Consider the following 23,592-nt stretch of genomic DNA (forward strand, 5'->3'; position numbering starts at 1 on the left):
GATGGTACAACACGCGAAATGTACCGCACCGAATAGTTCACCTGTCGCTAGGGAACTTAGCCAACTTGCACTGTGGCTCACCGTATTAAAAAACGAACCGAAACACTAAGTCCACCAACCCGCTGGGGACTTGTAAAATTTGCTGCCTGCTGACTTAGGCAAAATTACCGACGGCTTTCTTTTAAATCGCACCGAGAACGAAAACGAACAACCTTCCTTCACCAGATCTATTTTCAACTGACTATATACAATTATAATTACATATATCCAGCCGGGATCAGCTGTGATCGCGACGATGGTTTCATCTTCCTCTCTCTCTCTGTAAAGTTTCTACCTGCTACACTGGAGAGGGTGCAAAGTAGCGTTCGTTTTGATTTGCACAGACTGAGTAGCTGGCATAATATTCGAATTCGAGCTGTTTACAATTCGGGTGATTAAGATTGATTTGAATTGCAATATTCTTAAATTTAGTATTGTATGTTTACAAAAATTAACTTATGTGCCGAACAGGGGGCTTTTGATTCAGTTTCTATCAACATTCTTTCAGAGAAGCTGCAACAGCATGGTCTTTCAGCGACTTTAAACAACTTTTTACTAAACTTGTTGTCGGAAAAGCACATGCATTTTTCGCATGGTGACTTATCGACATCACGATTTAGCTACATGGGCCTCCCCCAGGGCTCATGTCTAAGCCCCCTGTTATACAATTTCTACGTCAACGACATTGATGAATGTCTTGACAATTCCTGCACGTTAAGACAACTTGCAGACGATGGCGTGGTGTCTGTTACGGGACCCAAAGCTGTCGATCTACAAGGACCATTACAGAATACCTTGGACAATTTGTCTGCATGGGCTATTAAGCTGGGTATCGAATTCTCCACGGAGAAAACTGAGCTAGTTGTATTTTCTAGGAAGCGTGAACCAGCACAACTACAGCTTCTATTAATGGGTCAAACTATAGCTCAGGTCTTCACAGTAAAATATCTAGGGGTCTGGTTCGACTCGAAAGGTACTTGGGGATGCCATATTCGGTATCTGAAACAGAAATGCCAGCAAAGGATCAACTTTCTTCGTACAATAACCGGAACGTGGTGGGGTGCCCACCCAGGAGACCTAATTAGGTTGTATCAAACAACGATACTGTCGGTACTGGAATACGGATGCTTCTGCTTTCGATCCGCCGCGAACATACATTTCATCAAACTCGAAAGAATTCAGTATCGTTGTTTGCGTATCGCCTTAGGGTGCATGCAGTCGACCCATACGATGAGTCTCGAAGTCCTGTCGGGCGTTCTCCCGCTGAAAAATCGATTTTGGGAACTCTCATATCGATTGCTCATTCGATGCGATATCTTGAACCCGTTGGTGATTGAAAATTTCGAAAGGCTTGTTGAGCTCAATTCTCAGACCCGTTTTATGTCCCTGTACTTTGACTACATGGCGCAAAATATTAATCCTTCTTCTTACAATCCCAACCGTGTGCATTTCATAAATACTTCTGAATCTACTGTTTTCTTCGACACATCCATGAAAGACGAGATTATTGGAATTCCGGACCATATACGCCCACAAGTGGTTCCAAATATTTTTTATAATAAATTCCGAGAAGTCGACTGTTCTAAGATGTTTTATACTGACGGATCAAACCTCGAAGGGTCCACTGGCTTCGGTATTTTCAATCAAAAGTTCACCGCCTCCTACAAACTCAGTGACCCTGCTTCAGTTTACGCCGCAGAACTAGCTGCTATTCAGTATACCCTTGGAGTCATTGACACATTACCCGCAGACCATTACTTCATCGTCTCGGATAGTCTGAGTTCTATTGACGCTATTCGCTCGATGAAACATGGAAAGCATTCCTCGTATTTTTTGGGGAAAATACGGGAGCTACTGAGTGCTTTATCTGACAAATCTTTCCAGATTACCTTGGTGTGGGTCCCTTCTCATTGCTCCATTCCGGGCAATGAGAAGGCGGACTCCTTAGCTAAGGTGGGTGCCATTGAAGGTGACGTTTTTGAAAGACCAATTTGCTTCCACGAATTTTTCAGTATTACTCATCAGAGAACCCTCGAAAGTTGGCAAACCTCGTGGAGCAATGGGGAGCTAGGAAGGTGGCTACATTCGATAGTCCCTAAGGTATCGACGAAACCTTGGTTCAAGGGGATGGATGTGGGTCGTGACTTCATTCGTGTGATGTCCCGACTCATGGCGAACCATTACACGCTGGATGCACATCTCCGACGTATTGGGCTCGTGGAGAGTGGTATCTGCGCTTGTGGCGACGGTTATCACGATATAGAGCACATAGTCTGGGCGTGCACCGAGTACAGTTCCGCCAGGTCTCGGCTTATGGACACCCTCCGGGCCCGAGGAAGACCACCCAACGTCCCGGTTCGAGATGTGTTGGCAAGCCGCGATGTCCTCTATATGTCCCTTATATACACCTTCATAAAAACCATCAATATCCAACTTTAACTGTCCCTTTTTCCTTATCATTCTCAGAAGCGCTCTCTTCCACCTGTACCATACACCCACGATGGTTTGATGCGACTCCAAGGCGACACAAAACATCCCTGTCGAATGAGCCAACAAACACGGGACCTAAAGCACGAACATCACACGCACAACTCGAAATGTAGCCGATCAACATCTGAGCCGCACTACGAAATCGTCTGGAGAAACCCCTGCCATCTCGAGAACGACCACCCGGCGTCCCAGTACATGATTCTTCCTGATGAAGACCACCCTGATTCTGTAATCCATCCGTTGATCTCCCGAAGTCTGAAACTGAAATAATGTTCTCCCCCTGCCATGTTTGTCCACCCTACTTCCCCTGACTCTTATACACAGAAGTAACACCCCTTCCCCCCCCCCCCCCAAATATCTTCATGAAGCATTTAGCTCTTCTTGCCTTTTCTAGTTTTAACTATTATATTATATGATCTCGTTGAAAATGCCCAACTCTACTACCACATAAAATAACTCTAATTAATGTCTCCGAATCTTTACAAAATTTAATCACGCCCTCTAATTATTTCTACTTTTAAGATAGTCGTAAAAATTTTCCCCCTTAGTTAAACATTATTTGCTCCAATAATCTCATTGCTAAAAATGTCAAACCATATTGCCATAAAAACTAAATGACCCCTCTAATCTTACGAAAATTATACTACCCCCTTGTGTATATGTATAGCTATAAATTAGCCTTAGTTTAATTTCAAAAATCAATATGTAAGCCCCTAGTTTTAAGTAATTTAAAATGTAAAACAAAACAAAATTGGCACCTTTAAGCTAACGCAAACCTGCCTTATCAAATAAACGAATTGAAAAAAAAAAAAAAAACAACGCAATAAAGCTCTTTATTAGCATCAATAATGCATAACTTGACAGCCGACATATAGCATTATAGCTTGCTCTATATGCGTATATAAAGCTGATATAACGCGCACATGCTTCAAGGATCTTTAAAGCATGTAAGCTTTACAAGTGCATTTAATGCCATTATAGAGCATATAAAAAGCTGATATAATGCTATTGTAATGCTGTGGGTTTATTTGTTATGCAACTCTTCTTGAAGATTATATTCGGCATATTTCATTTCAATCGAACATATGCAATATAGTCCAGGAAGCAAACGCAGCGCACTTACCGTGAAGGACGAGGCAAGGTACCTCAGTTCGAGACTTACTAAAGGTAATTTTCGTAAAAATTCATATCATGTGAGAACGAAAACCCATTAAGGATATTCATTACAATGCATTAGAACAGAGTCAATTACGGTTTTGAACAGAATATTTTATTTTAAAATTTTTCCTTTTTGCTCATCATACCGAAAGGAAACATAAGAAATGGTTTTAAAACCATGGCGGACAATGACAACCAGCTGAAGCTTTTTAATAGCATTAGTAGTGCCAATATAAGGCTTTCAAATTTGACATTTGTACGCTTTTGTTATATAATAGCATTAGTACTGCAGAAACGAGCTGTCAATCTCCGCCCAGTAATAGCACTATATTTCGCCTTTTCTGGCATAATATCGGCATTAAATAAGTATTTTGGGCTTCACGGCTTTTTAGGACAGCTTTATATGTGGATCTAAAGCAGATATTAGGCTACGTTATAATGCTTATTGGTTACTTGGGTTGTTAGACACATTTTAGAGACGATTAGTTGCTCTAAGGATCGCACCATTGCGTTTATGGTTTGTATGGAAATTAGTATGGAAAACACTACTTTTTTGTATCAATTTGCACCAGTTCGCTATTTCATGTACATGACAAGTGTTCAGCAGTTTAGCTCTTCATCTTTGCTCCTCTTTGTTTTCATAATATTGGCTGCTTGGTTAGCTTTTGCCTTTGTAGCAATTTAATTATTGAAGAAAGTCCTATCTACCCATCACTAACCTTAAAACTAACTTCAAACGAACACATTCAAATTTTGAATTATTGCTATTTCAGAGGTGAGGCACCTCTTTTCAAATTTTGTGCAAAATTGTTGAACCTCACCAGTTCTTGTCCAGGGTAGAGGATGATTCACTTCATCGTGAAGGGATCGACCGGGGGGAAGAGGACTGTCCCTACCTCCCGGATATACAATTTTTGCAATTCTCCTTCTGGCTTTCCGCCGGTGAAGGCACATCGCAACAGCAGTTCCAGAACACAGATTTCCCAACCACGTCGAGAAACCATCTCGGCCATCAACATCGTCTTCGTCAGCGACAATCACCAGTCGCGATAGCAAAAGTTTCGCACTGCAGTGGAACATACGGGGCCTGCGTTTCAATGACCTTAAGCAGCCGATCGCCCAATACGAACCGAGCTTGATAGCGTTACAAGAAACAAAGCTGGACAACATGTGCGTGATTTCAGCAGATTTCGTCGGTAGCAACTACACTTTACTACTTGAGACCGGGAGTCGCCGATTGTGGCAACAAGGGTTAGGGCTCGCCATTCGGGATGGTGTACCCTTCGAGAGACTTGAGGTCGGTGGCAATATTCAAACAATCGCTGTTCGGATACAACTGCCACACCAAATGACGGTGGTGTCGATCTACGTCTCTCCCAGTACTCAATAATGTCAAGAGCATCTGAGAGACTACTTTGAGCAACTCCCACGTCCTGTGCTTGTACTGGGCAACTTCAACACCATATCTGCTGGGAGTCCAATAAATATACCGCACTAGGCTACTTTATAACCGAGAAGACGTTGTCGGAAAGACTAATCATTCTCAACGACAGATCGCATACCCGAATTGATCCAGCTACCGGTGTCACTTCAGCTATTGACCTCTCGATCTGCTCTGAAACTGTAGCCTCCAAATTTGTTTGGCGAACTCTCCCGTACACCCATAACAGTGACCATTTTTCAATTCTCGTCTCCACTCCCGGACTGACATATACTCCAACGAAAAGACTGAAATGTATCTACGACCAAGCGGATTAGACAACTTACGAACGTCCGACCGCCAGCGCTATTCGACCGGGTGTCGAAATATCAATCGACTGTTTCGTTGACCGTTTGATAAAAGCAACAAAAACCGCGATACAGTCAGAGTCTGTCCAAAAGCGGTTCCGTGGTGGTGTCCGGAAGTTAAAGCGGCCGTAAAAACGAGAAGAAAAACACTGAGAGCACTGAGGCGTATACAGGGAGAAGACTCACAGAAAACCGATGCACTAAAACGCTTCCAAGAAGCGCGAGCAGCTGCGGGGAAGTCGATCCATGACGCCAAGCAATGATCGTGGGAGGAATTCGTCGGGAAGATATTTCCAAGTTCCACTGCGACGGAGATGTGGCAGACAGTGAACAGGTTGAGAGGGAAACGTCAACATCGAAATGTCATCAAGCGGTCCAGTGGCTACACGGATAAGGCTGAAGAAGTAGCTTAACAACTGGCACAACATTACAGCGAACGATCCGCCACCTCCAGCTATTCGCCATTGTTCCAAAGAGAGAAGGAAAGGTCGAACGAAATCGCGTGAATTTCTCGCCAGATACCGAAGATACTTACAACACCGACTTAACTAAGAACGAGCTGCTGTGAGCACTTGATAGAGCACGAAGTGGCTCTTTAGGCCCGGTCTGCATCGGTTATCCAATGCTTCAGCGACTGCCATTGTCTGTCGAACTGCCATGTTGGAACCCTTCAATAGACTAGTAGTGGCGTATTTTCGCCCTGTTGGCGAACTGGCATCATAGTTCCAATTACAAATCCAATCTCAAATGACGCAGGTCCTGCTGCATTCCGTCCAATAACCTAAATGAGCTGGATTGCGAAAGTTTTCGAGCGAATAGTCAATCGACGGTTGACCACCGAACTAGAGTCGAACGGGCGTCTCGTCAAACAACGACGTGCCTTTATGTCCGGTCGGGGCACTGACACATACTTTGCAGAGATGTAGAGGTCATTACCCAGCCGTGACGAGCACAGTCTGATAGCGTCACTTGACTTGTCCAAGGCTTACGATACCAGCTGGAAGTATGGCATCTTACGAACACGGCAGAAATGGCAAATACGTGGTAGAATAATCAACGTGCTGAACAGTTTCCTATTAGAAAGATCGGTCCAGGTTAATGTAGAAAGTCTCTTAAGGTCCGCGCATCCGCTGGAAAACGGTGTGCCTCAAGATTCAGCGCTCTCGGTTACGCTGTTTCTCGTAGCTACTCAACCCATCTTGCGCGTGGCTCCGAAGATTTTGTTGTACACCGACGATATCCTACTCGTAGTTTGGAGGAAGAAAGACCAGCCGCTTTATCTAAAGCTTCAGTCAGCAGTAAAAGCCGTCCATAAATAGGCGAGCAGTATTGGATTTACGATATCTGCAACGAAATCCAGCATTTTCTATTGCAGCCCTAATGCCCGCCGTGCACCCAGTCAAGCAATCACGATAGACCGAGTTGCTATACCGACAGAAACACGCCTGAAAACTCTCGGTGTCATCCTCGATCGATCACTCAATTTCGTAGCGCACTGCAAATTGACGAAGAAGACATGTGAATCTAGGCTACGCATCCAGAAAATAATCGGTGCCAAGCTACCCCGTGATGAGCGCTCTTCTTTCTTGCAAATTGGATCCGCAATTATTACTTCGCGACTTTTGTATGGCATCGGGCTCGTTAGAAAGGGTGTAGATGCTGTCACAAAAACCCCTGGCATCTGCATACAACAAGATGATCAGATACGCATCTGGAGCATATGTCACCAGTCCGATCATAGCCATTATGGCCGAAACAGGTACTTTTCCTTAAAATCTGCTCATTCTCCAAACTGTAGCCCAATGAGCCATCAGAGTATTGGGAAACATCAGGGAGAATGCTGACCTTCCCCGGGTACGCCGAGCTTCCGAACGTCTGACAGAAATAGTCGGAACGTCTCTTCCAAACATCTACACCCGAACGCACGCCTCAGATCCTTTGGAACATGTAACCCGTCAGGGTAACAATTTAGAACTGGGTGGAAATATACCTATTTTTGTGAACTCTCTCCGTAGAGTGTATTGTTATTGCAACATAACTCACCGCTGTTCATTATGCTCGTTCATGTTTTTGATGTAAATTTCGTTTAAATAATAGTCCATGAACGTTGTCATTAGTTCAGATAGGTGTAGAAATTTTTGTTGTGTATTTGTAAATAAATAGCATAGGGTTTAGTTAGGTAACCGCTCTCCTCTCGCTGCAAAAGTGATTGCTGACTATGCTGTACCTTAGCATTCACAGCTATGCGGCGGTGCGTTTTTTGGTGGTTGTTTTAGTCGAGTGAAAAAAGGCGGCCATCGTAAGAGGTAGAAAGTGACGGACCACGGTGACAATCAGACGTCCAGAAAATTGTAGCGGTTTTTTTGGGACAGTTTCCCGCAACTGTAAAATCGTTGAGTGCGCGTGTGCGATGGTAGATTCCCGCCAAAGTGCCGGCCCGTGGTCCGGGTGCTAAAGGAAGTGTGGTGCTGGATCGCCGTCGGGGGAAGCTAATTATCAAGGAGCTTTCGCTTCCCCGCCTAACTGTAAAGGATCCAGACGCACCATTTTGCCCTCGCTGGGAAGATTAAGCCGAACGAGCCTTATTCTCCTTCCCAGCTAATAGCCAAGGAGGGTGAAGCAGGGTGGACAGCGGCTCCCCCTGGGAAGAACACGGCGGTGTCTTCCGGGATTCTTTGCGGGGTGATTCGTCACCACCGTCGCTAGGTAGGTTCCGACAAAGAAGCAAAGCTCACCTCCCTGGCTAATTACTAAGGACCGCTGCCGGAGCAGCCAACGATACCAGCAGGAGAACTCGGCCGTTGGAGTCCCGGCCGGGCGGAAAAAAAACCGTCGCCTTCCCGCCGACGTCTGCACCAGACTGCAAGGAACGACCAGCAGAGGAGAGTTTCGGGAGAATAAACGGTAAAGTTAGAATTTTATTTGTTTGTTTACCTTTTTTTGTGAAACGAAAATCCGAAATTCTGTAGAAGCACCTAGGCCGCCCTGAAAAGAAGGGTTCGCCGGGCAAACAAGAACCCGAGTAGTGGGCAAACCCCTACTTACAAACATCAAGAAGCGCGTAAGAGCTGGAGACCCCTTGGTAATTGTTGGTCCAGTCGTTCAAGAGCTTCTGACAAATCGTTTCAGTCGTTCAACAATCGTCTACACTGATGGCTCGAAAGACGATACCGAAGTAGGCGCGGGAGTAGTTGGAAAACACTTCCAATAGTCACTTGGCCTTCCCGGCATTCGCAATAAAAACAGCGCTGGCAACATTCAACACGGTCAGCGACTTAGTGATCATGTCCGGCTCGGCCATCCTTTTATCGGCAATCGAAGCCGGCACATCCCAGCACTCGTGGTTCCAGGAAATTGAAAACTTGCTACGAAATCGAAAACTTGCTACGAAATCGGCCAATCAAGATCTGCTGGATTCCATCCGTGGTAACGAGGAGGCTGACAGACTCGCAGGAGAAGCGAGGAACATTGCTCCATTAGCTGTATCTGTTCGGAGAGCAGACGCCGTCAAACACTTCAAGTACAGCTATCCGAAACCAATGCTACCATCGGTGGTTAGCGTGCACTGAAGTCAAACTGCGTGAAATCTAATTTGACAGGGGGATGTGGACTGACCGGGAGATTTCGGCAGATCAGCGAGCTCTCTCAAGACTGCGAATAGGGCATGCTCGTTTAACGTACGAGTTCTTACTGAAGAGGACCTCTCCACCAGTATGCGACTGCTGCGGAGTCACCGTAGACGTTCGTCATGTGATTCTTTACTACTGGATATACGACGCAGCGAGGAAAAAGCTCGACATCGAGACGAAAAGTTTACGGCGAGGTCTTACTCGTTTAACGCACGAGATGCTTTCACAAAATCCATTATTTCTTTTATTTGCAGTAATTAGGTTAATTTAGTAATTGGATCATTAAGCCATATGCTGTATTTGATTTTTTCCTATGCAGCTGACGTTAGAGATACGTAATCGAGCTTTTTTCACTTTTTATACGAAAAATAAGAAATCAAAATTATTTTATAAAATTGAATTATTACGCCTACACTATCCATCCAACTACCTTTATCCCTATCCTTTTGCTGGGCTAACTGTAAAAAATGCTAACCTACGTAACTAAATTCACTGTCAATGATGAACGAGGGTGTCAAACGAGGATTTGTTTACATTTTTTTTAGAAAATGGATTAAAAGTTATTCTGAAGTTTTAAGAGATGAACATATTTATTGCGATATTTAGAAAATTTAGCTCTATCGGTTTATGTAATAATTATACTTCATTTAATGGCCCAATTGTAAAAATTTCGAAACGGGCCTCTGCATTGAAAAGTTAGAAGTGTTCTACTTCGAAATGAACATTTCCATGTATTCATACACATATTTACGGATACTTGGTTCGCCGATTTAGGTAGGTGTTAGCTCAATTGATATTTTGATTGCAAAAAAGCAAGCTACAAATTTTAAAAGTTTGTAACTAACTTTTTAAAAACTTCAACTAATTGTAACTGTGATTGCGTAAAAAGCTGAATTGTCATTCACAGTGGCTAAACGAATGTTTGGGCAAAAAATGACGTATGGTTTGTATCCGTCGATCCGGTTCCAACGTATTTGTGAGTGAGGCTCACATCCTTTCTGTGTGAATGCTTCAGTGACAAAATTATTACGACAAAAAAAGTAATCCAGTAAAAAATATAACCATAATTTTTCTGAACAATTTCCGATGTTTTCAGACGTGGCTAAACTATTGTCTGCCGTTGTATGTAGAAATAAATAACAACATCCGATTATCTGTGACGAACCAATACAATAACATCAATCAATCGGTAGTTGTCGTTTGTCACCGAAGCTTTTCAATTGGTTGGCTGCGGTGAATACAGTTGACCTTCGCCATTTGAATTTACTGCTTTCGCATGCTTATAGTCAAAACTTGTCAACACTAAGGGCCACGTTTCACGCGAAGACGACACTGGCTCACCCGCGCAAAATCATATGCAGTGGAACGTGAAAAGCGCGTGATACTTGATAACTAAACGTCCGAAGGAAAACGATAGAAAAGACAAAGTTTTTCATAACCTTGATTTCCGCTTCGGAGTAAGATGGAGTAAAATGATACAGTTGATACATAATTCAATCTGTTATTACATAGAAACTACTAGAGAGTTACAAACGTGCTACAAGAAAAGTATCTACTTACCTGTCAATACGCATCAATCAAGGGAAAATTATCACCAGCCCCACAGTGTATGCAACTTGCCATGAAATAGAACAAACATTGTAGATCTGTTTACCCTGTTCCAAGCTGTTTCTGGCAATGAATGTATTTCAGGCTTAGAGCACGCGATGCTTGACGAATTATGCTGAGCAGTGGAGTTTGTTTATATATTAAATTCCCAGCAAAAATAAAAAAAATATGCAATATATATTCTCCAACTACGACTCTTCCAGTTCAGATACAAATATTCGATTGTACACGTTTTTCTCTCTCTCTCTCTCTCTCTCTCTCTCTCTCTCTCTTGTTTTTGCCAGTTTCACCCAGTTTCAAATCGTGAGTCTCCCCTGCCCTGCCCATTTCCCATTAGCCGTTCGCTTTATGAATTATGTTGCAATTTATTGGCCCCATTTAACTATCGTTATTTTTCCGCAGCTTTTCATGCGAACCACCAAATAGTCATCACCCGGATGGGCGCACCTCGCTTGCCCTAGCAATTTTCGGGGCTGTGATTTTTCGGCACCTGGTTTCCCCCATGGTGGGTTTGAGTACCATCGAGAGTCAGTTATTTCGCTAGGTTCGTCACGACTAGATGCACAATGCCGCATCGACGCCGCCGTCAGGCAGCCAAATCAAAGCAGTCCACCGCATTTGTGCGGGAAAATTTCGAGTCGAAGGAAATGGAATCTGTCAAGGCAGTGGAACTACCGAAACCACCGGCCATTGTGTCGTACGCGTTCGAGAAGGAAACCATCAATAAACAGAACACCTACATCAAGGTGACGGATCATTTTATGCCCGACGTTAGGCGCGTTCCGATTGCAATCAAGTTCTGGTCCAAGTACGACTCGACGACGGCCGATGCGCAGAGCAAGCTGGAGAACATCGACAAGTACTTTAAGCTGCTGGAGAAGAGCATATCGGAGGGACCAAGAGAGAAGTATCAGGAGCCTAGAACGGAAAATCAAAGGTAGGTTGTGCAGTGACTCCTATAGTATTGTTAAGTTTGAAGAGTACAATATTTTTATACTCTTCAGCTATGGCTGGCACTCGGAACCATTCTACCTGCTTGGCCCAGAAGAATGTCATCTTCACTACCATCCAAAGAAACGCCAGGAAATAACGATCATTGGTGAGAAAATCAACGCAGACAGGATTACACAGAGGCCACGGTTCACCGGAGTTCCATTCAAACTTCCCAGTTGAAAGAGTATTTATTTCGATATGTGTTTGAGTTGTGAATAAATAATAAATTAGATTTGTTTCTGAGACAAGAGCAGGTCTGCATTTGTTCCGGACGGAGCGGAGGGTGAAGGCGGTTCCAATACTGATACTTTTGGGTCGTCCATCGGGGCATACGAAATGATGGTCATCGAAGTGTTTACGGACCGAGGTCCAATATAGCTGAGAACCACAGGAAGAAGAATCAGTCCGTGCAACGCACCGGTCAGTACGATTCCTAGATACATCCGGAAGTAAAAGATCTGAAATATTTGCGAATTGGCGAATGCTAGCACAACGATTCCAGCAAATTTCGTCAGGGTAATCCCGGAGAACACGCTACTTCCGGTCTTCGTTAGAGCTACAGTCGCTCTTGCAACTCTGTTTCCGGTTTCGTTCTTGTATGATCTCACAATGTGCGATATAAACTCTACCCCAATGCCAACACACTGAAAAAATAAATACTCCTGTTACTGTTACGATCGAGGATTGATTTGTGTACTACGCTTACCATGACCAAATTCACCAACGATACTGCGTTCAATGTAATGCCCCATAGCCACATGAAACCTCCCATGTTTAGTAGTATTAAAAACACCATCAGCAAAACTATGAGCGAAAAAACTATATCCAAGCCAGTTACTAAAAATGTCACCACAAACACCGCAGCCAATGACAATCCAAGTGACAAAAGTGCATCCTCCCAGATTGTCAAATATTGCTCGTAAAACACGTAGAACACACTGTATGGAAAGATCTCAACACCGGCTCCTTTCTCGTCCAGCACCTGCTGGATATCGTTGGTAATCCTTCGGGCCCACTGCAGAGCTTCGTAGAAGTCCCTAGAGGTAATCACCGTCGTATGATAGCTCATAAAGTACGAATCGTGCACATTCAGATGCCCGGACGAATCCGTCACGTAGTTCAGGGCCGTTAGATAAGCTGCCCGACCAGCCTTCGCACAACGATCGTCCGGTATATCCGAAAGGAAAAACTCCATGTAACGCTCGAATTGTGCCACCGTCGGACGAATACCGGTTTCGTCAAACTCCTTCGGACAGGATTCGCAAAATGTATCTAGGGGTAAAAACACACAATGAAAATTTTTGATCAGGTCATGTGGACATAATAGCACTTACTACTACTAAGACAGAATGAACCGTCTGTAGTGTTGTAACGGCAGCATTCATCGATACTTAACCAGTCAATGTAATCGTCCAGCCAGGAAGATGCCGGTCTTGCAATTCGAGTTCTGAAACCGTGACCGTTTAAATAATATTTCATTTCTTGTGAAAAGGTATGAATACTCACATTTCCGGGTATAGCGAAGCCAGATACAGCTTTGTTTGGATTGAATCCGTATCACACAGCACTCCCCCACATACTACGTTCTGATCTTCCGTATTTGAATAATTCAATCCAGGTTTAAGCACGAAGTACACCGGTGGCCCCATCCAAAGAAGATCTGCCATGAATTGGAAGTACTTCACGAGATGTGAATCTTTTGGCATGGACAACTGCTGATCCAACCCAGGCTCGATGTTAGCTACGACCATCAACGAAAGCGACGATAAAGTTACAAACACAGCAAAAACGGCCAACCTTACACCGTTTTTCATAAGAAACGGTGTGTAATATCTGCCGAAGATATTCTCCAAGAAACTGGGTCCTCGCACCTTATTCGGCTCCTGCTTGCTCTTGACGCAACATATCAAATCCATCCGACGACTGGCAGCCCGACGTTCATCAAGTGCCATCAGAGCTACGAATGCTGTGATCTGTAGAATAAAATCAACGAACAGTGCCACCGTAGCATACCAGGCGAAAGTATTCACTGCGGGCATTGGTGACAGACCTCCGATGGCAAAACAGCAGCATTCGCTAGCCGATGTCAGAAGAATTGACGGGCCGATTTGTCCTAAAGCCTTACCGATGGCTTCCGCTGTTTCCGGAGTCTTAACCCTATCGATCCGCTGGAACGAGTGAACCAACATGAAGATGTTATCTACGCCAACCGCCAGTACAAGAAACGGTATCACTTCAATTGTCAACATGGTTGTAGCGAGCCGAAGGTAGCCGAAAAATCCCAAACTGCAAGCTACTGACACCAGAACTACTACAATTCCGCCGATCGCCAAAGTAATTTTGGATTCGTTGAAGAATGTTCTGAAACCTGTAATTCGCCCCAACGAAATCGTTATGTATATAAACATAACCACATAACTGATAATAACGGTAAACATTTCCGCTTCCGACATAGCATCAATCCCGTCTTCAATCGAACGTTCCGCCGTATAGGCAATATCCATCGAAGGACTGTCAAACTGCTCGATGAACTCAATGAACTTCTTTTCCCACTCCATCATCGGTCCGAGCTCATCCTTGTTCGCTTTGTTCTTGATCAAGAACGTCATCACCAGCCCAGTAGCCAGTCTATAATTTGGGCTCTCACCAGCTTCCGGCTTCGGAAAACCTCCCACCGCGATTCCCGGTTCTACCGGCCCACCATACGGACCGAAACAAGCCGGTAGATATGCGTTGCGTGTGCAATCATTAATCTTGTTAAGGTAAGTCATCTCGTAGCCCTCCGAGTCGTAGTAAACGTCGTTAAACTTCTTGTAGCTATTCTGAAAGTATCCAAACACGGACTGTATTGTGCACTCGCTCAATTCGGTTTCCTTCCCCGCCGCAGTCATCGGAGCGTAGCAGATTTTCTCCAATCCAGCGTCTTCCTCCTGACCGATCTGTTCGATATGGTCCTGCAGAGCGAACACTTCCAGCAAGAACTCTTTGTCGAACGCTGGACCAAAGGTTATGTTACCCAAAGAGGTGTTATGGACGATCTGAAATTGTGCCATAAGTTAGACAATGTTTAGGTACGCTTTCAAAACCTTACGTAATCCTGCTTGATCGGTTTGATGAATATTTGTGCGGTACGAAAGAATGGTGAAAAACGAGAGTCAAAATAGTCCTTCTCCAGTCGCGAACGACTTTGCGGAGCTGCCCACAGCTCAACGGGATCGGTTGTAATCTGAAGAAAGATTATTCCATAGCACAGACCACCAATCAGCCAGGAGCAGATCGCCAAAATCAGAACCGGATGAGCCGCACAAACTAAAAACCAATGACTTTAGTATTCAGTTGATGAAACACTGTGCGGATTACTCACATGTACCCCAAGCCGAGAAAAACTTCGTCAGTCCCGCATTAACAATCTGGAAACCTCCAAAGAATTTCGGAAACTCGGGTAACTCGCCAGAGTGCTTCATGAACACAGATATCAGAATCCACACTAAACCGAATCCGCCTACTCCAACAGCAACTACGAACGTTACTCCATTAAGGTCTCCAACTAGAAATCCTGGATCGTCTTCTTCCGGTGGATCCGTAACTGGGCAGGTGTCAAAACAATCCACGCACGAACAGCTAACTGAGTCATTGTAGGCCTCGTTGCAGTGTAGTACGTCTTGGTTGTAACGAACTTCCGGTTCTTCGGGGTAGTGATACTCGATCACAAATGGTACATATTCGTTGTTCACAGCATCTCCCAGAAATTCAAACCATCGTTCTGCAGTACACCTTGTTGATTCCCATCCTCCGCAAGCCATGTCCATTGCATACTTCCCACTCGATGGTACAATTACGCCCTTGCACGAATCGTAGACTCCTTTCACATGTTCCCGATCGATGCGATAGTCGACCTTCTCCACATACTGTTCAGCTTCATGGACGTAGGCTGTCAAGAAACGACTCTGCTCTGGACTGCACGCCATGCTGCATATGCTGAATAACATATTTTTGATGCAGGTTTCACACCGCCCGAAAACACCTTCCCCATTCTGGAAGTTACTATCCAACTGCAGCAATTGGCCATAGTCACAACAAAGCGGTGTATTCTCATCTTCGAACATAAAGCCACAACGCTTTCGCATGATCTCCACTGCTGCCGGATTGTTCAATGGTTTAGCTTTTTCCGTGGTCGGGCAATTTTGTGCGTGTATACCGATTGTATGACAGATTCCGTACATTACGCAGTGGTGTTCATCATCCTGACCGGTAACCTCAGTCACTAGATGTCCTACCGCTAGAAGTAGTAGGACGTTCCAGATGTGTACTGAAAAATAGATTAGTCAGATTAGCAAACGCTTGTGGATAATGATTAATCATCCAGATGTTATAAGAAAACACCTGTTTCACAGCTCAAGTAAGCTCGAGCGATTTCAACAGTAAATCAGTCTATACACTGAGATTAGATCTCACTGCTCGATATTCTGCTTTTGTTTCTTTCGATTGTTCTAAGGTCATTCGCCAATTTTTCGCCGTAGAAAAATCCATCAAGAATGGTGTACAAAAGTACAACACGAAGTACTAAAACCGATTGATCGTTAAGTACGGTAAAAAATTGCCGAATTTCAGTTAATACGCCGATCAACGAAAAAATCTGTCATACATTATGATGTTTTGGCACCACTGGCCAATGTCGGTGTATCAACTGTTACCGTACAAATTCAAACGAAGGTACCTCGAAGATTCGATACTTGGAGTGAAACTATCAAGGAGCCCATAATCTCCCTTCACTTGAAGTGGAGGAATCGGTATGACGGCGGAAGATAGAATGGAATGCTAGCGAAAAGGCAGATCGTACGGTGATTTTCCACCAGACGTCGGTAATATTTCACCCGGACAAATGACAGTTCGATACTAATGAATCTTTCGGATCCTCTGCTACGTTCTTGGCTGATCTCGTGACCAAGCAGATGATGGTGGCAGGCATTCTAGAGCCGTTGATAGTAACGTGGACGTGGACAATATCAACGGCTTCGAAACGATTCGAGAAAAGTAGAATTGAGGATGTCGGCGAAGAATTCGAAGTAGTTTCCACTATTCAACACTCGAATTTTGTCAGAGTTGGTATTGTCGAAGCCGCCGAAGCCGAACGTATGATTTTCAGATGTGATAAAAAATAGTCACATCTCTCTGGCGTTCCGGTGTAAAACTATCCACGGGAAACCCGAAGCACTGGCTTGGGCTGAAAAAGTTCACTTATTTGAATCACATTTCGGAGAGCCGAGGACCGAGTGCCCACAGTTACCTGAAATCGTACCGGAGTCTGTTGAGAAAAAGAGGACTCGAGAAATGCTGGAGTCGACGACAAAGCCGGTAGGCGACCGCTTGTAAACTGGATTGCTGTGGCGTGAAGACAACTGACAACTAACAGATGGCTATAAACCGGATGAAAGCTCCGGGCCGGAGCCGGAGTACTGTAAAGGAAACGAACTATCAAGTCAAACGGTACGCATACAAGACAAGTTAGGTTGAATTAAAAAGTACATCGCAAACCACGTCGAGGTAAGTCCGAAGAAGCCTTTGTAAATTGTTCTTAGTCTGGGATATCGTAGCATCAGCGAACGGAGTCTCTCTTAAACTTGTTCCACTTCCCAGAGTAATCTACAATTTTCGAGAACGGCCAGCACCATTTTGGAGGTGACATTCCACAAATGTACCATCAAATCCGGATTAGTACCGAGGATTTTTGGTCTGAGCGAACACTGCAGACGCTCCACAGTTGTACGTTATGGACGTTACTACCTTTGGTTTCACGTGTTCGTCGAGCTGAGCTCAATTCGTGCAGAATTTAAATTCAGTAGATGTTGCGGAGAAGTACTCCGAAGCGGTGAGAGCCATCGTTAGGCGTCATAATATGGGTGACCCATACGACAGTGTGCATACGATTGAAGATGCGAACCAGCAAGGTAAGTGCGTCCATTCGTGTAGAAGATATCGGATCAGAAACTGGATTCCAAACTCCGCTAGATTTCTCGAATATATGAAAAAAGAGGCGTCGCTTCCGCAGTACATTTCAACCGGAACAAGAACACCGAACATAAACTTCTACTAGGCGGCGTGTGGAACCCGATTGAGAACGTCTTCCATTTCGCGACCGAATGAAAAGCAGGTTTCCATGAAGAGGAACGCTCGTCGAATAGAATCCTTCTGAATATTGTTCCGGCGCAGTTCAATCCCACAGCATTTCACCCTCCGATTACAATTCTCAGCAAAAATCTGTTTCAGAATATTTGGCGGCCGGACTGCGACTGTTGCGGTCTACCAACATCCTTGCGAATATACCGGTGTTTACACTACTTCGAACTTGAACTTCTACGACCTCGTTTGATCTAGTATACTCGAAATAAATGAGAATATGAGATCAGACAAGGTCGAAGAGATTCACATTTGCCGATGCCAGTTAGACGGACTACGGATGCGTAGCATCATCATCATTATGGCTGGACGATCTGGGTACTCCCAATCATGACCAATTGTATTTTAGATTTCCTGGTTAATCCAGGTTCAATCTTGGGACGCCAGTCTCCAGTCTCCTTGACCGCCCGCAACACGCGCATCTTCATCGATTGCACACAGCGAAGCAATAGTGGAGTCTGACCAGAAATCGACGACCTCGTCCAGGTTCTCTTCTGAGCATTACTTAGTCTCTCTTTCAGCTCACTGTAATCTGCCGTATTTATCAGCCTTTCAATGTTGGCCTGTTTGTATACTTGGTACAGCTTGAGGTTCATACGTCTGCATCATCCTCTATTTTCTACTGTGCTGCCGAGTATTGACCGTAGAATTCTTCTCACAAACACACTGAGCGCTCGATAGTCTACTTCCTTCAACGCCTATGCCTCATGACCGTAATGAACAACAGTTAGTATTAGTGATTTGTAATGAGCCAGTTTTGTGCGCATCTGTAGACTACGAGACTTTAGCTGACAACGTAAACCATATAAAGTACTATTCGTACGCCGTTGTAGTTCGCGACTAACATCGTTATCACTAGTGTCCCAAGATATATGAGTTCATCGACATCATACCATACTCCATCGATTTCCACATCGGAGCCAACACTGTTCGGACTGCCTGACTCTCTACAGACAGCCATATACTTTGTTTTGTCAGTTTTCATGTCAGTCCGATTCTCGCAGCCTCGCTTTTTTCATAGAAATAAATTACTCTTGCACTGCTCTGCGATCAACGCCAATGATCTCGATGTCGTCCCCGAAACCAAGAAACATGCGAGATCTCGTGATGATGGTTCCGATTCCTTTCACATCAGAACTTTGAAGGTAATGAAATTTAAATATGCACCTTTGAGCGCGATGTTAAACAATAGATTAAAAAATAGATGCCACACACAGAATCGCCCAGCAATACCACAAGAACGTATCTGTTCTACATTCCGCATCTTGACGCAATAGTCATGGAGGTATCAGCGTCTTGCGTATAGTGCAAGATTCACCGAGGTAGTCCTCGAGTCCTACGAATGACACAGCTATCTATGCAGCGGTTAACACCAAATCTTCGCCCGTCTAGCTATACGGATGTGGTTTATTTGGCTCCGTTTGATGTGATTGTTGGACGTCGATGTTCATCTGCTTGGTAACCCGAGCAGTACTTTTTGAGGTGACCCACGGACTGTCTGCGAAGTCTTGATTGATGACGATTCACCGGTTCATTGGCCGCTGAGGTTGGCCGATAGAATTTCTGTCCGACAATGGAACGAACTCCCTATGGGCCAGTAAGGAACTGGTGAGAGTTGAACGATCAATCTTCGTTTTGGTTCCTCATATGGGAGGGATATGAGAGCGTCTCGTTTGAACAACTAAGGATGCATTTGTTTTATACAAAAAATACACACTACTTCCATCGTGATTCCATTGTTTAGAACCAGAGAAAATACGATTGTCGCTGACGAGACATAAATCTGTTGTAAAATTAGTCCGGAAGAGAAATACAACCCGTCTCACCTTCTCCCCTAGAAAATCAGTAAGACTCTGTAAGGGTGCTTACAGAGTGGCGGCGAGAAGCTGAGCTGGGGCTGGAACTGACATTAGAATGCGAGATGCGAGAAACCAATTTCAAATATATTTTTAGTTGAGACTGTGGTCGCCGATATCACTCGGAACATTTCAGTCGTTTATATGCATGTAAGGCATATGACTTCTTGAATTTAGCGTCCAGTTAAAGTCAACTTTGATGCTAGTTTAGATTTAGTTTCTAACTGACGCCAAGATGGTGCTAGTTACTGACGAGGAGAATCCGAAACGATAAATACTAACTTCACATTAGATTGTCACGACAGCGGTAAAGTAAAGCAACGAGGAAGTGTCAGACTATAAAAAACAAATCATTTTTGATCTGCATCCTAGAAGTAGGTAAGCTGAGCAGACTAAACTTCATCTTGGATAAAATAATGATTACCTCTCTTTCGTTTCCGCGGAGCAAGGACGCGAAATTACTATGGTCCATAAAAAATATTATATTTAATCCGGATATCTACGAAAAACCGGTTGCTGCCAACTCGTAACATCCAAGTTTCGTCTTTGGATGATTCGTTGAATACGGATCCCTTCTTGAAATATTGGACATGACAGACACCAGCTTATGTATGAGTTGCCTAGAACTTTTTTTCCTTTGTGGTGTCAGAATGACAGGCTAAGATCATAGTTGATCCATCTCGCCGCCTAGAACTTTTACTAGCTTGGCTTTAGTGGGGATTAGTTTCATTGAAATTGATATTTAAAGTTTCCACAAATTTAATTACCTGTGGATATTGCAAACTAGTGTTATTTAAAAACAAATCTTAAACTCAAACTGAATGTACGAAAAACGTCCCACATCTTTCACAAAAATTATCGATCGGTAGTTCAAAATTCTATTACAGAACGCTTTGTAATGTATGTAGTTGTTGAAACTTCGGTAACAAATAACTGTAAAACTGTGTATGATCCCAATCGCAATAACGTACCACTTATTGAATTAACTTTTCCACCGGTCATTATTCTTCACGTTATTTCCATTTACCAACTCTTAACACAGAAATAGTACCACAGTTTCGTAGATTTCCTAGAGAGCACGATAACCGGAGAGCGTCCAACGCGAAGAACGACCGGCAAAAAACTATCCGCCGATTATCTACATGCAAGAGCCTCGGGAGCCTTTAAGTCCAACAAGCCAATCGCAGACACTGCCGCCTCCGCCCGCTCAGTTGCGATAAGATTACAATGTAATACATTTTCTTCGAGTATTCGTCGCGTGAGATAAACCTTACCACGAACAGACGGTAGCTACGAGATGGGTAAATATTAGGGAAATAGAGTAGAATAACGAACTGTCTAGGAATTGTGTTCGATCCCCATCACCCAGGAAGTCAGGTAGTCCTACACGCTGTTACAAATGTGTGAATAATTAAAGTTGGCCGGAATAGAAGATCAAGTTCCGAGACGAATTGTAGTACCAAAGCTTTGCTTTGATTATATATTGATAGCGCGTCCGTCCACTCAGATAAGTAATAAAATGATACAAAGTATTTCACATACCGCTGTCCAAAGTAGTGTCTCACTTTGAACACCTGTTGGGGAACCAGTATCAGTTTTTGGCATGACTTATCATAAACCCGCTGCAACGGGCTAATCGCACAATTATTGTATTCGTCAATTCAATCAGCCGATTATCAAGTTGGCTAATCCATTTCAGTTTCCCAGTTTTGTGGATGAGAATGCTTTTAGAAGTCTTTACTTTTCTATATGTTTCGTTTTGTTAGCGTTACATACAGTTTGAGTATTGATAACTTTCTCCGTGATCAATTAATTCCGGATAAATTTTTACTGATGTTTTTCTTGCAAACTCAAAACCATTCTGTTCCCTGGTAAAGCTTCTTAAGTTAAAATCACGTTTTTTGAAAAGGGCCAATAAGCATACTGTCAAAATTCACTTTGAGAGGAAATTCTGGCCAAACCATCAATCGCCGATTATTAGTGACAGCATTAAACGAAAGAGAAAACTTTCTCTTTTATAAAATGCCTACGTCAACTCTTGGCGAGTTACGGTTTGTTCAGAATATTCTCTCAAAGTGAAATTTGACAGTATGCTTATTGGCCGTTTACAAAAAACACGCGAGAAATATAAAGCTGTTCATCCGCTTGTCTCGTTTAAGAATGTAGACGATGGGTCTCTTCTGGTAACACCCGCCGAAAAGATCAATGCGCTTGAATAGCAATTTGTGCGTTCTCATAATTTAGGGTTTGCCATAGTTAATCCACACGGAAGGACGCTACTGAAGGCCGCGTTTAGCCGATCTAACCGCTTGGTTCCAGAATATTCGAGAATCACTGCGGATGAGCTGATGATTCTTGTTCAAACTTCTCGATACATGATAGCCGTTTATCAACATGAACTAAAACATTTGAGTCCCGGTTCATTTGATTTCACAGCTAAAATATTGAACCGGTAGCTTAACTACTTCCTTTCAGTAACGACGTCAGCAAAAGTTATACCACAGATAACAGACGTTTAGACTCGATTAGAAATGTATGTGAATACCCGCTACTGAAATTCCGAATAAATTAGACGTCGGAAATACGTTTGTCAAACGTTTGTAGGTAGCGCAGTTATCGATGCAATGCAGTTGGAGTGCAGCTGTCAAACACGTGTAGCAAACAGTGAACAATAGTGAAAATTTTAATATTTAATATTGATTTCCAACGAAAGTTTACAGATTTTTGACGAAACTTTGTTCTAGCCCAATTGTCTGTTAAGTGTTATAATCGTATTTGTTCGAATTTGTATGTTCAAATACGCCTATCTGTGATACTTTAAATTGTTATTGACCTGGAGAACGAATCGCGAATTCAACGATTAAAATGCGACAAAACGACATTTATAATCTAATCTGTTTTCTAATGGCCATTTGGATGGTCAATAAGTAGAAAATAATCGTAAACAATTGAGCGAGCAAAAATAATAGCAGCAAAACAGACCATGCTTGCTAGAATCCGCTTTAACTAAACCTTAGTATATAAAAACCAGACAAAATTATAGCCGATTCTTACAAAGTATTATTAGCCAATCTTAAATAGGAATTTTCGGCTGCCCTTGCGCATGAATTATTTATTTTTAGCTCGGTTTTATAAAGAAATTTCATCCTTGCCGACTTTTCCGGGACGAACTTTCTAGAGTTCAAAAAAGAAAGCGGCTTCTTTTATAACGAAAAGAGCGATATTTTTTCACACCGTTCTATCAATGCCTCGAATACATTGATTGATTTTTACGAAGATTGTGAAAAGGGCAGCAAGAAAATTGCTTTTTTCGGTTCCAGAGATGGTCGCTTTTGAGCCATTCTCAGTTAAAGCTTAAGGAATTCTCATGTTAAAAAGGACCTCAGTTTGATGTTTACACTTGAAGCTTACATACGACTTTTATATTCTAGTGTAGCTAACGCGAATCCTGCGAAGCAATTTTATTTTACGGATTCTTCAATTTTATATTAATAATTCTGTTTCGTCAGAATTATATTAATAATTCTGAACGAAGCCTAAAAGCTTTTCGGCCACTGTATTATCGAAAGAAATAACGAAATTCTTGAGAAATAATCGACATGACTTTCAAATACTTTTCATTCACGCCTAGATGTAGACCAATTAAATTTATAATGTACCCCTCGCCATTGGTCGACATAGTCGACATCCAGTATGCTAGCGAGGAAGCAAACCCGGATTATTTTCTTATTCCGTGCAGCCAGATCTGCGTGATTTAAAAAATACGCCAATAAATAGATAAAATCTCGAAAAGTAGATGATTACGGCTTAAAAGCCAACTGTCAAAATTAACTTTGAAAGGAAATTCCGGACAA

General features: G+C 43.2%; 2 protein-coding genes across 2 annotated transcripts; one reads left to right on the top strand and one right to left on the bottom strand.

Annotated features, from left to right (window-relative positions):
* Positions 1 to 11,134: 11,134 nt before the first annotated feature.
* Positions 11,135 to 11,885, top strand: LOC131678953 (uncharacterized). Its single transcript, XM_058959414.1, has 2 exons — positions 11,135 to 11,649; positions 11,717 to 11,885. Exons 1-2 carry the CDS (start codon positions 11,279 to 11,281, stop codon positions 11,883 to 11,885), a joined length of 540 nt encoding a protein of 179 aa, XP_058815397.1. The 5' UTR covers positions 11,135 to 11,278.
* A 47-nt stretch (positions 11,886 to 11,932) lies between these two features.
* LOC131678946 (NPC intracellular cholesterol transporter 1 homolog 1b) lies at positions 11,933 to 20,881 on the bottom strand. Its single transcript, XM_058959404.1, has 7 exons — positions 20,710 to 20,881; positions 15,070 to 16,014; positions 14,797 to 15,014; positions 13,212 to 14,743; positions 13,040 to 13,152; positions 12,412 to 12,977; positions 11,933 to 12,349 (listed from the first exon to the last, which is right to left on the bottom strand). Exons 1-7 carry the CDS (start codon positions 20,738 to 20,740, stop codon positions 11,933 to 11,935), a joined length of 3,822 nt encoding a protein of 1,273 aa, XP_058815387.1. The 5' UTR covers positions 20,741 to 20,881.
* Positions 20,882 to 23,592: the final 2,711 nt, after the last annotated feature.

Source organism: Topomyia yanbarensis, chromosome 1 (genome assembly GCF_030247195.1).
Source record: "Topomyia yanbarensis strain Yona2022 chromosome 1, ASM3024719v1, whole genome shotgun sequence".
NCBI classification, from domain to species: domain Eukaryota; kingdom Metazoa; phylum Arthropoda; class Insecta; order Diptera; family Culicidae; genus Topomyia; species Topomyia yanbarensis.

What these genes read in the sequence shown, in the direction of transcription:
- LOC131678953 (XM_058959414.1), top strand. Translation starts at nt 11,279, where the DNA reads ATGCCGCATCGACGCCGCCGTCAGGCAGCCAAATCAAAGCAGTCCACC. An exon ending in CCTAGAACGGAAAATCAAAG is followed by an intron (nt 11,650 to 11,716) that starts GTAGGTTGTGCA and finishes TATACTCTTCAG; the next exon opens with CTATGGCTGGCACTCGGAAC.
- LOC131678946 (XM_058959404.1), bottom strand. Translation starts at nt 20,740, where the DNA reads ATGACCGGTGGAAAAGTTAATTCAATAAGTG. An exon ending in AACCGATCAAGCAGGATTAC is followed by an intron (nt 14,744 to 14,796) that starts GTAAGGTTTTGA and finishes GCACAATTTCAG; the next exon opens with ATCGTCCATAACACCTCTTT. An exon ending in CGTTGGTGAATTTGGTCATG is followed by an intron (nt 12,350 to 12,411) that starts GTAAGCGTAGTA and finishes TTATTTTTTCAG; the next exon opens with TGTGTTGGCATTGGGGTAGA.